The 17,937-nt window shown below is 44.4% G+C and overlaps 1 protein-coding gene across 1 annotated transcript in view; it reads left to right on the forward strand.

Annotated features, from left to right (window-relative positions):
- The first annotated feature begins 2,248 nt into the window (after positions 1 to 2,248).
- Positions 2,249 to 17,937, forward strand: part of LOC125894558 (ras-GEF domain-containing family member 1C-like) — a 25,146-nt gene continuing 9,457 nt past the window's right edge. The window contains exons 1-4 of the mRNA XM_049586040.1: positions 2,249 to 2,638; positions 16,692 to 16,907; positions 17,045 to 17,167; positions 17,394 to 17,531. Coding sequence (XP_049441997.1) covers positions 16,698 to 16,907; positions 17,045 to 17,167; positions 17,394 to 17,531 — 471 coding nt within the window. The 5' untranslated portion in view covers positions 2,249 to 2,638; positions 16,692 to 16,697. The remainder of the gene's footprint in view (positions 2,639 to 16,691; positions 16,908 to 17,044; positions 17,168 to 17,393; positions 17,532 to 17,937) is intronic.

The following is a 17,937-nucleotide window of genomic DNA, read 5'->3' on the forward strand; positions in this document are numbered from 1 at the left end:
GTAATGTGCCCACAACTGTTTGGATAACCTCTTTGGTCTGGAGCTTGTGTATAATGGGATGACTCATTAGCAGACCAAAGAACGATTTTGAATAATAAATTAACATTCCTGCTCTGCTTGTAGTAGCTGCTTTGAAATGAAAGGCCCACTGGTGAACATTTCAAGATTTTCTCACAACTTTTGTGACTTACAAACGGCCCGATACATGTAACTGCAGCACACAGGTATCATACAGGTTTTAACTGTCTTCATATAGTGAACGTACATGTGTGTGTGTGTGTGTGTGTGTGTGTGTGTGTGTGTGTGTGTGTGTGTGTGTGTGTGTGTGTAAAGAAGGGAGAGAGAATCTGCCACTGCTTTAGTTTTAATTGTCTTCATGTAGTGAACGTACGTGTGTGTGTGTGTGTGTGTGTGTGTGTCTAAAGAAGGGAGAGAGAATCTGCCACTGCTTGCTTGCTCACCAACAGAGATACACTAAACTACCGGAAATAAATTTGCCTTCAAAATAAAAGCTGCACACTATTCAACATAATGCTGATAGTACCAATTTCAGCTCTGACTGAGGTTACAGATATAAAGTAAATTTGTGTCAGTGAGAAATAGCGATTTTATTTTATTCCTTGACCCACAAGCCTCCAGTTCATTGTGTGTGCAGTTTAGTTTAGTTTAGTTTATTAGGATCCCCATTACCCACTGCATTGCAGCAGCTATTCTTCCTGAGGTCCGCAACAACTTTACATTGTGACAGTTTACAAAACAACTCACAAATCCTCCTGAGACCTGAACTTTTGTTTATAATCTTCAGTTTCAACTCTCTGGTCCCACTGTCCTCAAATTAGATGGCCATAAAGTCCCAGTGTCTTTAAACTAGTACTTTGTAGTTAACAGTGGCAGAGGTGGCTGCCATCTTGTTTTTACATAGATTAGTGTATAGGAGTCTTACTATCACTAGATGGCACAAAAAAGTCCACGAACGAGGACAACAGGTCTAAGTGAAGCAGAATGAACCATGAGGTGCAGTAAACCCAAAATATTATGTCCTTACATGAGGACATAGAATCTCAGGAGGATATAACACTTAACAGAATAACAGGAGTAGACTAAAACATTGACACAGACAAACAAGGTAATACACTAATTAAGATTTATGCCTTTCCATGATTTCTTTTGGTAAGTGACCGTCAGTTTGTTGCTAAAGTTTACTCTGATTACTTGATGATGCTTCATTATTGGAATATTGGCCCAAGTATTTACATAATACTATAGTCAATTACCCTCAAAATGTAGGGTGGTTTATGTACTACAAAATAAGAGTTCTAGATTAAATTAAAAATAGTCAATTCTTTTAAATGGGCCCTGCATTTATCTTGTCAAAAACTAGTGCTGTTACGGTCTTGAGGATTCTGTGTGACATTTCACCAGTACGATACCTCTTTGGTATGGAACTGAACACGACGTTAGACCCCATGTCTGTTAAGAGGATCGTCATAATATCATATATAGCAAAGAAGTGCATTTTGCTCAGCTGGAACCAGCAAAGACCCCCAACATTTACCTTGTTCAAACATATATTGAATGATATACTACAACTGGAACAATGCACTTACATATTAAGAAATAAGGGGGAAGTCTTCCTGAGAACATGGGAGCCCATTATGGATCTCTGACCATCCACCTTGCTGGCTTACATGTGCTCTGACTCTATGAAGAAATGAACCATTTCCACTGATCATTATTCTTTTTAATTATTGATATTATTTATTATTATTATTGTTATTATTTTATTTTCTCCCCATTAGTTATTAGTATCATGATTTTATCTTGCCTTTACAGTATATGTATTTGTTCAGGTGTGTTTCTAAAACCTTAAAAACAAATAAATAAATAATAATTTATATAAAATATATAATAATAATTATAAATATTATTCTATATAATTATAAAATAATAATAACTGAAAAAAGATAGTGCTACCAACATGCCAACACAATTTATGTTTAATTTGTTAATTTGAATGTGAAATGAACAGTAAGGTGGTCATAATGTTGACTTTGGCTGAAATAAGGTAATTTTTCCCTTTGAGTTTCCGTAGTGGGTCATTCAGCCCTTCTTGGCATACTTCCACCACCCATGTAAGAAATAGTTCCCCTGTTCGTCATTATCGAGTGTCTTATTTTGAAAACCCGACACCGGAAACGTGGTTATTGCGCCTCCTTGACTAATGTGTGAGTAGTTCCCTCTCCTCTCCTCCGGCTCATCACTTGCTCCGAGGACGTGTGGATGTGCTGTGCGGTTCGCCGTGTCTCCGTGGCGCAGGACAGGGACAGTCGCCACGCCTTCAGGGACGCACTTTCTCACGGCGACAGCTCTCCGTCTGTGTCCGCTGCTCACCGGTGGAAACCTGTCCGCAGCCAGGACCATTTAACAAGCTCCTATCAACAGACATTTTTCTCCACTCGCACCGACCTGACTGTAGCCTACCTCTCTGGAGTCCGGCTCTACTTCTCCCACTGATGTCAGCTGAGCAGGCTGTTTTTGTACAACGCTAATTAATTTGGGAATATCCGGAGCGGCGGCTTTTATTGATTCGACACCGGATACAAGTCGGAGCAAAGATGGGGATCAAAGTGTAGTGCTGGTGAGTAGCGTGTTAAAGCAAGGTTACACCACTACTATCGTATTAGCATATTGAGATTGCGCTCACGCCCACAGCTCGTGTGTGCGTGTGTGTGTGTGTGTGTGTGTGTGAGCGTGTGTGAGCGTGCGAGGTGTCAGAATGCCTTATAATCCACACGCACGTTCTTCCCGCTGGGTCTGGAACACTGTGTCGTCACAGTTCGAACTTTAGCCTACCAGCAACAGTGATGACATCATAAATCCTTATCGCGTTCCAAACAGTGGAGCCGCTGCTTGCATCACGTTACTACGATGTAGGGGCATCTGTGGCGTGAGTCAGCGGTGTGCAGGGCTGTGTACAGGGTGTGTGAGGGGATCCAGCTCGTTTCACTGCGTCTTCTGCCTCTGACACATTTACAGGACGGTGTGTTGGACGTGTCGGCAGGTGACGTCGTGGTAGTCGATGGAGGGCATTGAAAACAGAGCTTCTGGGAAGGAAGTGTTGTTCTGTTGTGGGCTGGTTAACTGGTGCAAAGCTTATCTCCTATTGTGTAATTATTAACGTGGGAGTAAAAGCTCCACTTCTGATTTGGTTCTCTATCAATTCCGTCTCTGCTTATGCAAATTTCAAGTGTAGAGTCTTTGTTATTCTCCCTGAGAGGCAGGACAGGGTGAACAGGTGTGGCACTGTTGACATTTTCACACTGTTTCCCTCGCTATGAAAAATCTGCATCATCCACTAAAGCACCCAAGAGGTGGTAAGCAGCCTTTTCTCACCCCAAGGCGATGCAGCAGCTCGCACAGCTCACCAATACAAACCAAAAAGGATTTGTTATCTGTCTCTTGCAGCCTACTGCAAGGTGCATGGAAGTAAGACCGGCTCGTAAACCAGTTCGGTGGGGAGGGAACTCTAGCTGTTGATATTACCAGTTGAGGCACTTATGCTCCCACACCCTCAGCTCTCCTCCACCCCACAGCCTATAGGCTGCACCTCCCAGCCCCACAGGAGCGAGGCACTGGAGTGGGGGCATCACGTTTTGTGACCGTGCTCTTTCAGCATGGAGCTCCAAGAGGCAGCAGCTCCTCTCACGGCTTTCTTAGCTTCGTCTTTATTCCCCTACTCCTCCTGTTTAGGATGCAACCCTAGGAACTGCGCACTCTCACCTTCACTGGAAGTATGTGCGTCTGTATGCCCTGAAGCTGTTCTGTGTCGAGCTCCCTTTGTGAAACGACAGAATGCTGTAAATCCATTGCTTCACTCCAGCCGTGTATGAGATAATCACTGATTCATTTTGATTCCGCACCATCATCAGCCCCCTTTGACTTTGTCCTCCAGTGATCCAGACCCCGTGCAGCTCTTCCCATCTCTTCTTCAGGTTTCATCTATTTATTCCAGCCTGTCTGTGCTGTTCCCATAATGCCTCGCTGCACGGAGATAAGGTTTTGAATTAAAATGACAGCTTGCCCTAACAGTACAGTAGATTGGGGATGTACAGGCATGAGTCACTCCAGTACAGGGCTCTGTCAGAAGTCACTGGTAACAAGTCTGCAGGTACAGACACAAACTCCAGCACATGTTCCCTCCAATTCAGGCCAAGTCTGCAGAGAATAACAGGTGTGCCGCTAATGAGGGCATCGTTTGGTTCGACGTGAGATTGAGAGAGGCAAGTTCCCGGAGAGTGAGGCCAGTCATTGTGAGAGTGTGGAGAGGAAGAGAGAGGGAAAGAGAGGGCAGGGTTTGTCTGGGGCAGGTCGACAGGGAGGTAAACACAGTAGCTGTTAGTGTGGTAGCGATGACAGCTTTATTACCACCACAAGGTTTATGGCTGTGTGAGTGTGTATGGGGGGGGAGGGGCTTGTGAGTGAGTGTGTGTGTGTGTGTGTGTGTGTGTGTGTGTGTGTGTGTGTGTGTTTGGAGGAATCGTAGATCACACGCTATTCTACTTTACAGACATGACAGAATTCCACTACTGCCTTGTGGCGGAGCAGTCAAAACAGGAATCCACTACAAAATCCTACTGGCAGCTCTGTTACTCGTGCAGGAAGAATAACAGTTTATTATGTGATTGTCAAACACACAGGAAGCAATCAAACTTTACAATTTTTTTTTTTTATCAAATGATCACTCACTGATTCAGGCTGGGATAGGCTTGAAACCCATCCCCCCACCCTGCTGTGTTAGATGGATGTGTGAACGATCAGTCAGTCTTTTGTTCTTCCTTTTTTTTTGCTGAAGCTTTGACATTTTTCGTTTTAGAGAAGGTCTCTGAGGGAAAGTACACAACAATAAAAGGAAGCAAACTCTGAATAGTACAAAATAGATAATTGTAGAGTGCAAAGTCTATTTTTGTACATTTTCTCGTCTATTCAAGGATCATCTCGATGTTCCTGTTAAGTGGGGAAATTCCAAAAGTTGCCACTCAGCACCGGTGCCACTGGATTGTCAAGTACATTTGATATTTTTTTTTTCCTTCACCTTACATAAACAGCTCCTTGGCCCAGCAGGAGCTCGATTGAATAAGGGACAGAACATCGTGATGGCCTGTGTACCTGACAGGCCTTTCGGATGTCCTTCGGCTACCCGGCAGCTTCGCCGCTGACACGGGGGATGATGAGAGTGATCTCGCTGACAGGTCGAGGCAGACAGGGTTCACATGTGGAATCACTCTGTCACAGCCGGCTGCTCTGTCTCGGGAGCTCAGGAGAGGAAGGGAGAGAGAGAAATGGAGAGGGGTGGGGGTGGGGGGGGCAAGGGATTTTGATGGAATAAAAGAGAGAAGAGGGGGTGTCAAAGTGGGGACTCAACAGGCATCTAATTACCTCCCAATAGGAGCTTTGACTCCATGGAAACGCTCTGAGCTGCCTCCACATGGCCTGCATGCTGTCATATGGGCAGCTATTGACGGTCTGTCTCTATGGATCGGCTGGGTCAAAGAAGCAATGGAATATGATTAGATCCCTGGCGTGTTCGATATACCACTGCAGTAAGCATATAGATTACTCTAACAGATAAAGGTCCCATGCAATGATTTCTTCCCCAATCACATGACTGGTATGTTTTTTCAGAGTATTCGTTGGTTCGTCAGGCGCCTGGACACCTGAGGATCATACAGCTTGTGACAGAAATATTTCATACTAGATTTTTAATTAGGTGCAGTTCATGTGTTAAGACAGCATTTTAGACGTGATGAGATTGACTACATTCGTTAATTAAAAAAGGGTTTTGTATTCTTCAAAGAATTAATGATTTAGAGCTTTGTTTTGAATGAGTGGGTTCCTGTTTTGTTTGTGTGCTGCATATATGTGGATGCACACGCCCGCAACAAACATTCCCACCACTGGTTTCTCGCTATTTTGCTCATCAAGAATAATCCACAGAAGCATTGCAATGTGCCCATGGGCGGATTATGAGACAATCGGCCCCTGGGCACAGATATGCAAAGGGCCCCACCACTACTCCTACATGGAGGGAAGATGCACAGAATTTGTTGTTGTTTTGTGACTCACTGAGGTAATTTTGTGACATTTTGGTCGCTTGGTGTCATTTTGTATTTATTTTATGTCTCTTTGTGGTTGTTTTGTGTCTTTTTCTTGTTGTTTTATGATTTGTTTAGGTAAATAGGTGTCATATTGGGGTAACTTTGTGATTCTTTGAGGTAATTTTGTGACTTTTTGGTCGCTTGGTGTCATTTTTTATTCATTTTATGTCTCCTTGTGGTTGTTTTTTGTCTTTTTATGGTTGTTTTGCCTGTTTTTGTAGTTATTTTGTGACTCTTTGCATCTCTTTGCAGTCTTTTTGCGTCTCCTCCTGGTTGGCACTTATTAATTTGAGTGACATTTTGCAAGAGAAGGCCATGGAGCCACCTGATGCTTTGCGCCTCTGGGCCTGTGCTTAGTAGGCCCTATCAATAATGCATCCATGAATATGCCAGCAAAAAAAAACCCTTGTATATTAGGGGTTGGAATCACCATGGGATCTACGATACGGTATTATCACGATATTTAAGTTACGATACAATATTATTGCAATTTTTAATATGTTGCAATATGCTGAGTATTGCGATAAAATATACTGCGGCTGATCACCTATTTTCAGCTGCAAATTTTGTTTTTTATGTAAGATAAAGTTTTCAGTCTGTTCATCTCACTTTTTTTGGCCCAGCAAAATGTATCTAGCGGACTGAAAACACAGTTGATTGTATTATTCTAGTAGGCTACCAAAAGTTTAATTTCTATTTGTAATATAAATCATTTGTATAATGAATTAACTGTGTGACAATATAATATTGCCACACAAAAATATCGCAGTACTATGCTGTATCAAATTTTCCCCCCACCCCTATAAGGTATACAGTGCAAAATGCCTTGAAAATCATTGTTGTAGATGTTTTATGAGAAAGAAAATGTATTCAACGCGCTTGTTAGACCTCAGTGGGTTCTGGTGACAGTGAATGTAAAAAAAATACCTCCAGCGCTTACCAGTAATGTTTCAAAATAATTCTGATATTGGTACTGAAACTCATGTGTCAGCACTCATATTTTAAATACCAAGCCTTATTTGGCAGGGATAAAGATTGGAATTGTTTCCAGCTGTATAAATGGAGGGTTGGAAACCCAACTGACTTTAGAAATCTAACCTCAAAGCATACAGTAGGTCTCATCCATCATTATCTTTAATAATGACATAGTTTGGCTTTAAAAATAGGGTGATAATTTTAGCATTCAGTGTACACCGTGTTGGTAAAATCCCTTTCTTGACATCAGTAACACCATCATGCCCACTGGGCAGTCCCCTGATAATCTATTAACACCGGGCTGCTGTGGTGGCGTATTGTTGATGTAGTGGGTAGAACCACTCATCACAAATAGTCCACACAGGGAAGTGTGAATGCATCATGAAAACATTTCATAGTTTGTGACCGAGCTATGTTCTGGCAGTAAGAGTGTTATTTCAGGAGGCATTACAGATACAAAAATGAGATGAAGAGATTTGAAATCAACATGAAACTAGTTGTGGATTAATGAAGCATGTATTCTGACCTCTGTCTGTCTCTAATCATATCAAAATACATGAGGCATGAGTTATGAGCAGACCAGACCATGCAATCTCCCAACACTAATTGGTACACTTTGACATCATACATCAGCAGTGACACACCGCATGGCCTCTGCCCGTGCTGGTTGTAATGAGCAGATAGATGTACTTTAACAGGAGAAGAGACAGTCATGATGAAATTAGTAACGTCTGGTTATTAGATTTGCATCTGTGTTGCCGTCTCGCTCATTAGTCTGCGGCGGTTATTGTGCGGGTTTGAGTGAGAGTAAAACAATGCTGAGTGGGTGTTTGGATGATGTCTAATTTTTAAAAAGTGCACAAGGGACTATTGAGGTAGCTTCACTGAGGCATTTATTTCCGGATGCTCTCAATCAACTTACTCTGTTCCCCTTTCCCATATTCTTCCATTCACTTGGTGAGCTGGTAATTCCTCATAAGTGGCACTTGAGGGAAAATTATGCCTGTTTAGGACTGAAACAAAATCACTCTTGTCCGATTTCCCCTCAAAGGAGCATTGCATCGGGGGGGTTGTAAATTGGAATATTATGAATAATACATGACTGTTTTTTAAAGCATTATGACCATTGTGAATGACAGATTTAGGGCACTTGAGGCTCAGGCACACGCTACTTGCCCGCTAAGTGCCAATCTGTGCTCAGCTTTAATTATCTCTAAGTAACATGATAGGTTGCACAGACCCATCACATGTCACAGACCTTCAATTCATTTTAGTGCATCATTTCCATCCACTCCGCACAGGGGGAATAGCTTCAGGAGTGTATTTTTTGCACATGTGAAGTGGTTTGAAAGAGAAGGTAGTGGATGATGGTGCTTAACCCTTTAGAGTTGCTCTCAAAAGCACAGAACTTCTCTCAGGCTGATGGTTTTGTGTAACTCTGATCTCGATTAAAAGTGCACGCTTCCTCTCGTGCAACTTGCATCATGCTTTATCTCACTCTGTCTTTGTTGAGAATGTGAGAAACGCGGAGCTACAGCCGCACCTCTTGGAGAACAGTAGGACAGATGGTTGTATTCACAGCGAAGGAGTGACTTCACTTGGATTTCGATACGCTCTCTCAGCCCTTTTGCGAGCGCACACACTCGAGCACGAGCATGCACACAAACAGACACCCAGACACAAACATGCGCACAATTGTGTCCAAACTCGCTCAGGAATGAGGGTGGCTGCACACGTGCACAGGGTGTGTTCGCGGAGGAGAATTCCCAGTGAGCTCTACATTGAGATTGATGGAGCTGGGTGGGTGTAGAACAGGTGCCAGGATGTTAGTGTGACTCCGCTCAGATACTACAGGGGAATTCCAATAAAAGGGATTTGGGAAGTGTGTCCCTGTTGAGCCCCGTTGAGTGTGATTCCCGACCTCTATCGGGCTCATACCACAGAGAGAGGCCGGGGAATGGGTGGGGAGCTGGAATGCTTCGACTGTAACTCAATCCTGTGTTTGGCTGCTGTGTGGGTGCAAGTGTGCATGCATGGTTTTTTCAAGACACAATGAACTCATTTGTTTTCAGCTCCACACCCTCCCCAAACACACACACACACGCACACATACACCATTAACCAACAGTAGTGCGGTGGTTTGATTTTGTTGCAGCGCGTGTACGGTGACATATGTGTGGTATTTTGCGCTCCCTCTGTTGTCAGCGGTGCCAGGCGGCCACCGTGCAGCTCAGCGGCCAGATTGGCTCGGCCCCTGCACCTCGGCATTCGGTCTGGACGCCAATACACGTTTGGGCTCCTGTTGAGACTCGGGACGATGGTAGGGGCAGAGGGCCAAAAAGCCTCCCATGCCAGCAGCTCCCACTGGGATAGCAGGCTGCTGCAGGGCCATCTGTACAGGCGTCCTGAGTGGGCTCATTGGAAAGTAGGGCGTGGAGAGGGAGATAAAGGAGGAGGGGAGGAATGGAGGGGGACATGTGGAAGGGAAATGGGAGTGAGAGGCTGGATGACAAAAAGGTGTTTACTTTCTTTCAAGCCGCTGCCATCATGAGAATACTCCATTATTCCTCTAGTCGCATCATTTCAGCTTTCAAAGAACACTGTGGAAAATTTAGGCCAGCGCTGCAATACTCTAAGGCACACAAAACAGTGTCAGGACCAAAAATACGGGAGGATCCGCTTTTTTAGAGTGCAGTCCTGAAATAGAAGTGTTGAAACTGTTATGTGTTAAAGGAGCGAACATGTGGATCCTGAATTAGAAAGGCAGTGTTAGGGTATGTAAATTAGTCGGTAAGGAGGGAGCCGGGGAGTCATACGAAGTATTCGGCAACGGAAGAGAGGAGTTCGCCGAGTCAGGCAGGAGGAGAATTTAACATTCATAGAGCCTAGACTGTCTGCATACTACCCTGAGGGGGAATATCACCCTCTCACCCTCCTTTCGCAGCCCACCTTTCTCTCCTATCTTTGCCATCTTACTCCTGTACTCATCCCCGAGCAAGGTAGTAGGATGAAGCTTTTACCTCAGTCGTTTTGCCTCCCCTTTAACTGTGATCTCTGAAGCCAGGAAACAACTGCAAGAAACAAAACAAAACGTTGCTGCAATACCCATGCCGGATATTTGTTGTGCTTACCTCTGATGCTGTGCAGCTCGCTCTATGAATAGCATCACATCACGTCTTGGTTTCAGTCTTGCTTTGTGGTGTTTCTAAGTACTGATATGTCATTTCCTTTCTGTAAAAACACTTCAGTCAATTAGACAGAGGCAGATCTTACTGAGGAATGTGAACAACTACTATATACCACAAAATAAAGCAACAAAGTCGGACTTTTTTATGTTTTGACATTTTCTGGAAACCAAATTATATATTTGATGTTTTCACTCAACAGCAAAACCTGATTTATCTTGTCACCACAAAAAACAAAAAAAACAAGCACCTTATCAGTTGACTGTGTGCTGGTGCAGAAAACTATTTAATTTGTCTCTCAGTTTACTTATCAGAAATGCAGCATATTCTTGTCCAATGTGTAGTTTTCACCATCCCTATGAAAGGATCTAAACCACTGACACTTAATTTACAGCCTGTGGGCCAAATCTGTTATGTGATAGGGTGTCAGGCGGCCCCCCCAACCATTTTCTAATTCACGATGAACATGTACTGATTCACACTTGGATATTTTTTTGTACTTTTAAGGTAAATAAGGTGCCAGAGTGCATTAACAGCACCAAAGTAGAGTTTGTTTATCATAAAAAGTGCCATGAGAGGATCCCCCTGACCCCTGATAGAGGTCTGGGCTAAGGCCCGAATGTCCTCAAATCCCAGAAATGCCCCTTTGTACTCCTGACCTGTGCCAAGCTGCCATGAATGGCCCCTGGCCTCCTGTCATTTTGCAAAAGTGAGTTAAGTATCCCTGAACTAGACTCTCTGTGCTGCTGTAAGAATCATGTGGGTCTGGGATATAGACCTGCAGGCAAGTATCTTGTCCTTAACTTTGAAACGAGGTGATGATGAATAGACATGACCGGCAGTGCCAATGAATCAAAGTCAACTGTGACAGCCTTAATGGATTTTTTAAAATCTTCTTTCTTGAGGACCTTTTTTAAAATGTCCCTTACTACCGCCAAAGCCTTTATCTAGCCTGGGAACTGAGCCAAGCAGCAGAGCGTTATTACAACAACAACCCCATAGATTTTGGATCCATCAGCCCCCACCAAGGAGCCTTAACTCTTCACCTTTGACCCCTGACTCCTTAATGATAGAGGTCAGGCAGTGGTTTGATTTTTCCTGAAGAAGCCGCTTCAGTCTTAATGGAGCGCCTTCTCTTCTGCTGATTGCCGTCATCCATTAAATCCTTAGTGGCAGATCGCATTTGTCAGCAGCTGCGTCACCATTGTCTTCAACAATCACGCTCACACACAGGTAGGTGTGAATAACACTATTTATGTGGTCAAACAGGTTTTACAGAGACAGAGACAACTAGAAAACAGAGATTAACAAAGTTGTGAAGCAGTTTGACAGCCTCAAGCTGCTCGGTCGTGTCAGGAATGCAATTGTTTCATCAACACAGGCACATACGCTCAAATACACACACACACACAGCTAGACAGTCAAGGGTGCTGATAAAGATTGTGTGTCTCCAGACAGTGCCATTCTGTTAATCATGATAGAACAAAGCAGGCGGTTCCCCTGATGTCAACGATAACAGCCTGACAGAATCACAAGCACGCTGCAAGGACCCTGAACAATGACACTCCCCCAGCTGTCTAGACAGAGTGCAGGGCTGCCGTTGGCTGGCTGCTGGAGATCTCAGGGGGGATTAGAGCACACACCACTACACTCACCTGTTCCTAGCTGCTTGTTTCTCAATGTGTTTCTTCATGCGGCGTTGATGCAATGTGACAGGCGCAGAGGGAGCTGGGTGTATCATGAGGTACGGAAAGTTATACATAGAGAACAGCTGTGGATGACTTCTTGATCACATTGTAGGAAAAAGGTGGTGTAAGCAATATGGTTGTGAAACAGTGTGAGAAGTTAAAAAAAGTAATACACAACGTTTTATTGGTAAGAGAAAAGAGTCGTTGGGTCAGTTTGTCTTGCGTGGGAGTAATACTGGAGTTCACAGGAAGTGGTCAGTTACAGCAAAGGTAAAATGATCATCTGGCCACTGATGCCTGATTCCAAAGTCTCTGGGGACTGCAAATCATCTTCACAGCAATCACAGCTCAGCATCACAGGTGCCTCCAAAAACTGCAATTACTCTGGACAACAGGCCTTTTAAATCAACAGTGTGCAAGATTTAGGGAGATTTAGGCCCATTCCCATTTCTACCCCTTAAATCTTGGTATTGAATGCCCTCGTTTGCGAGATAAAACCTGATGAGGGACGTGAAAAATATTAGGGTAGAGATCCTTCCCTAAGAAATGAGACACCACTTCATGCAAATCGGCGTGTCCAATATGCGGGCATACGTCACACGTAGTAGCAGCGCAAGATACCGGTAGTCATTCAGGTTTGAAAATGCTGGCTCCAGCGCTTGTGTTGTGGCGTGTGCTATCTTTATTCTTCTCCATCTGATGAATCAACGGAGAAGAAATGGTGAAAACGGGGCATCTACGACGTCTTCTAGTTCTGACAGATTTTGTTTGGGTAAGTCAATTTGTTTAAATATTTTGACGCTGTGTTCAACCGAGTTGCTGATGAATTTACGCTAGTCCAAGTATCTGTTGTTTGTATAGCCTACATTCTGATCGCACAGTAACAAATTGTTTTCCAAAACTTGCCGAAGTTGCTGACTTCGTAAAGTGTTCTGGGAAATTTCATCTTCCACTTCTTTGAAAGTGTAGGTTGGGGCTCCCTTGGAATCTAGGGTGGGTTTTAAGTGTTGGAAACCACGCCCACTGCCCTTAGTGTCATCTAGCAGGGAGGATTGCAAAGTGCAGCCAGCTGAAACCTCTCCTGGTTGGAATTCCTTTAGTGTTCATTGATTAGGAGGTTTTTACCAGGGGCCGAATTATCTGCAAAGATCTCTTCCTCGCCAAAACAAACTAGTTAGGTGATTAAAACTGGTAAAAACACTGAATAAAGCAGTTTCATCTGACAAAATGTATGCTTTTCTGATGAAATTGCAAAAACACAAAAGGTCCTATCTACAACCAGTGGTTGGTTTGTCCGTTCTGGGCTACTGTAGAAACATGGTGGTGCAACATGGCGATCTCCCTGAATGAGGACCCGCTCCCTATGTAGATAAAAACGCCGTATTCTGAGGTAATGAAAACACATTTATTTTCAGGTGATTATGCACGAAAGCTTATTTTATTAGATTTCACTTCTGCTAGTGTTTCCCTAAATCCTACAAACTGGACTCTTTAAAACAAGACAGTAAAATTTGAATAATGAAAAGTTAAATTTATAAGCAGTAACACTCACCCTTATTTCAATACACTTAGGGGTTTGGCTGCTATAACTTTACTTGGTTTGGTATAACCAGTAGCTTATATTGGATAATGTTAGCTTAATGTTAGGCGGTACTGGGTACCTGGAAATTTCTTTGTAACTGACACTACTGAGTCACTTGAGTCAGGTAAAGCATTGGACTCCATTTGTATTGCAAACATCTTGAAACTTCCTCGTCAAAACCTGGCACCCACATTATTCACAATGCAACTTGACAGGTGACAGTTTGACCATAAATTTGGGTGTGTTATGCTAGTTGATCTGTAAACAGACTTTGATGTGTAAAATCAGAGTTTTTCCCCTTTAAAGCAAGAATCTTCACGGAGCCATTTTCCTGTCATTATCACTTTTGACTAAAGTGGCCACTGTTAAACAAAAGTTAATCTTTTACTTCATACGAGCACGATAAGTCGAAGCAATTTCCCTCTTTGTGAAACTATTAAATGCTCCACTGCTCCAAACGTTTGACCTTTTTTGACCTTAAAAACCACAAAAAACATCAGCTTTCCTGGCACAAGGCAGAGTGTGTCACACACAGATCTATCAAAACATGTACACATCTGTATAGGAGCTACCTGATTGACCTCCGCTCACATGCTGCAGACTGTGAGGAATCGACTGACAGAGGCGCAGAGCTGTGATGAAATCATGAATCAGAGCCGGGGAAATGCTGGAGGGAGGAGAGAAGGGCCGAGGAGGGGAGAAATAAGGAGGGCGAAGATTATCGCAGACGATACAGGAAATCATTGACAGTGTGGGCACGTAGAATAAAACTCCCAGTCACTCCCATACATATATGAATACAAACACACTGGCAGCGGGGCGTGTGAGTTTGTATGCATGAGATGACTCACGGATAAACTCCTGGATTTAGTCACACACACCTAGAGCTGAGACTTTGTCTTCTTGTCAGGCCTATCACAGAGGAAGTTTCTGCCAGCCGCCGTAATGCTTTCCTGCTGCATCTGTGTTGTTGCAGAGGCTTGTTGGATTTGTCCATTTCTCTGTTTATCAGGCCATGTCGGCTCTGTGGCTGCATGTTGTAATCCAATCTGGAGGAGGTCGCTGGAAGGACACCCCCGGCTTTCCTCTTTTGGGACCTAATCTAGACGGTGGCAATCACGTTTGTAGGAGGAAAACAGCTCAGATGTTGCATTTAGGGAAATTGTAGAGCAGCATTTTAGATTATAGTAGTAATATTTTCAACTGAGGCTCCACCGTGCAGAATATACTACCTCTAAGCTTCAAGTTCAGGGCGGTCAGAGACAGAACTGTGTCTGGATGAGTTTACCCCATAAAGTATGGCGTGTAGCTTCAGTGTTTACATTGATACGGCTCCATTTGGAGTCCCGAGTGTCACCTGCTCAGTTAAACAGGTGACACTTCCTCACACAGACTGTGAGTCAGTGTTTCGCTCGACTAGTGTTTCCTCTACGTGCGATAGAGGAGCCATTATTATAGATCCAAAGAGCAGACAAGGCGATGTCGGCCGTCTTTAACCACAACATATATTATAAGAGATATGGCCGTGGGTGTCAGTAAGTAGGAAAGAAGGCTGTAAAACTGCCCCACAGAAGGACTCCCCCCATCCCCCAGCCTTTAGTGTGCCTGTCTGAGTGCGTTCGTGTCTAGGTGTGTACAAGTGCATGAATAAGTGCTCGTATATAGGGGAGAACAAAGGAAAGCTGAACCCCCCACACACACAAGAAACTTGAGACATGAGCTGCATCTCTGCACACCAGAATGCGCTTGACCTTTCACCCAAGGGACCTGTGACACTAGTTTATTGAGGTGGCTGATAGGCGACGGGGGGGATGGGAACCTGAAGGTCACCAGGGGATGAAAAGATTGCAGCAAACCTGGACCAGAGAGCTGATGCGGCCATATAAAGTAGATTTCCTTTTTTTTTTTAATGTGTTACAGTTTATTGAGGTAGTTTTAATAAAGCTCGGCCTTATCTGACAACTCTCTTCTGCTCTACTCCTATATTCATGTGTATGTATGCATGTATATTTGTATGTACAGGTCCACTGTTTCTGCCCGAGCCCAAGCTGTTGTCTGAGCCACAAACAGCAGGAAGAGTATGGCGTGTTTACATCTGAAATAGCTTCCTGCATGTTGCTCAAGGTCTCGCTGTGGGTTAGCTGCCCTTCTCATCACTCCTGCAGGCAAAGAGGCTTTGTGCGGCTGAACTCGCCTGAAGGCAGCGAGAGACTGCAGTCGTCCTCGGTGATAATGAGTGATTCAGGTAGACGCAGTAACAGTACGGTCAGTGGGAGCAGGAGCACAGCAGTGTATTTTTATTCAAATCAGTGTCAAAGTCGGATGTAAGAAACCAAAAATTGCTGATTTTAATGCACAAAATATCCTTTAATTTAACCAGTTTTGTCTGTTTGCTCTACTTTGCCATGTTAAAACTTGTTAATGAAGGAGGGGTCTCTATAATTCATCAGCTGCATGTAGACGACATCGAGGTGATGATGAGTGATGATGATAATGGCACCCTGAGGATCATGATGCTCTCTGTTTCCGTAGTATCTCTACTCAAGCGTACAGTGCAGTAAGTGCTTCGTTCCACTACAGCTGCAGTGTCGGTCCATTGAGGGCAAGAGCATGTTGAATTTTTAAAACATGTAACCCAAAGCATTCTTAAAGGGAGAGACGTACAGGGCAGAGATGGAGGCCACGCGATCGCTTTCAGGCAGCAGCAACAGTCTCCACGGCGACTGGGTGACCCACATATTTGTTCCCGTCCTCTGTCTTGTCGATGTGGGAGACGGGGGCAGCTGTTGGGGGGGGGGGGGGGGGGGTCTGTATCCCCCCACGACGGCATCAGTTGGATGACATGAGTGTGTTGCTGCGCAGAGTGAGAGTGAGCAGGCGATGATACACCAGCAGGATGAACACAGGAAAAGTGTGTTACAGGCTGATTGAGAGGCTTAACCAATCTATTGCAGGGAGAGTGTGAAAGAAAGGATGATGCATTAAATTCATTTCCTCTTACCGAGTCAGACTGCTGCCAATAATGTACTTGAGTTTCCATTTCGTAAACCCCCAGCCTTATCCCTCTTCCTCATTCTGTATTGTCTGTCTGTCTGTTTGATTTTAGACAGGAATGCCCCAGACTGTGTGCTCAGGCACCATGTTCACCACTCCCAGTGGCTTCAGCCCCCATCTGGCCTGTGCTGAGCCTGGGGAGGAGGAGGAGGCCCCACAGGAGGGCCCGGGGCCTGTTGCTTGCCTGGCCGATGGGCCCCCGATCACCTCAGCCTCCCTGGACACCCTGATCCAGAACCTTGTGCCCACTGCCGATTACTACCCCGAGGTAAACAGGAATTAGCTTATTAGCCCCATGTCTCTCTTTAAAGTTCTACCTTCCTTTAATTACAGAAAGCTGCAGTGTTTTTTATTGATGTTGTGGCTGTAGTGTCTTAGCGAATGTCTCCTTCTGTCCTCTGACAGAAAGCCTATGTGTTTACCTTCCTGCTGAGCGCTCGCCTGTTCATCCCTCCTCCGGAGCTGCTGTCCAGGGTGTGTGAGCTGTGCATCAAACAGCAGCAGCTGGATCAGAGCCCACTCGATACGGTCAGGACTGCGCCACACGCACATGCATAACTCCTCCACGAGCATACACGCGCTAACGAACAGAAACTCAGGCAGACACAGCAAAAGCTTTCAGACGTACTTGTGTTGTGCATGTAAGCAACCGCTGATTTTCTGCCAGATTGCTGACTTTGTGATTGCGTTTTATTTTGCTGAGGGAGTCACAAATGTAGACCACACTGAAACTCCTTCACTTTTTCAACAACAGGCAAAAGTGCGCAAGTTTGGTCCCAAGATCCTGCAGCTGCTGACAGAGTGGACGGAGACGTTCCCGTCTGACTTCAGGGACGAGAAGATGGTCGGACACCTGAAAGACATCATCCACAGGATAGCTGCGTGTGACGAGGTACACTAATGACATGTGACTGCAGCCATGTGACAGCAGTACGGCTGCAACTGATTATTTTTATTGTCGATTAATGTGCTGAGTATTTCCTTGATTAATCGATTAGTTGTTTGGTCTATTAAATACCAGAAAATGCTAAAAGAAAATGTCCACGGCCAAAGATACTCAGTTATATAGGATCAGGATAATAATTTGATGGGCTGTGAGACTTGTGATTTTGTCCATAGTGTGGTTGTTACCGTAGCCTTCATAAGCCATAGCTGCAGTGAGAGATGCTCTGATGGGGAACGAAATTCAATTATCATCACTACCACTGTAGCAGGGTGATGGAGGGAGTCAGATTGTCAGTGTAGGGTGAGTAGCCACAGCGCTGCGTTACACAATCTTACATTACAGGAGGGGAGAG

The sequence above is a fragment of the Epinephelus fuscoguttatus genome, linkage group LG9 (genome assembly GCF_011397635.1).
Source record: "Epinephelus fuscoguttatus linkage group LG9, E.fuscoguttatus.final_Chr_v1".
Classification (NCBI taxonomy): Eukaryota; Metazoa; Chordata; class Actinopteri; order Perciformes; family Serranidae; genus Epinephelus; species Epinephelus fuscoguttatus.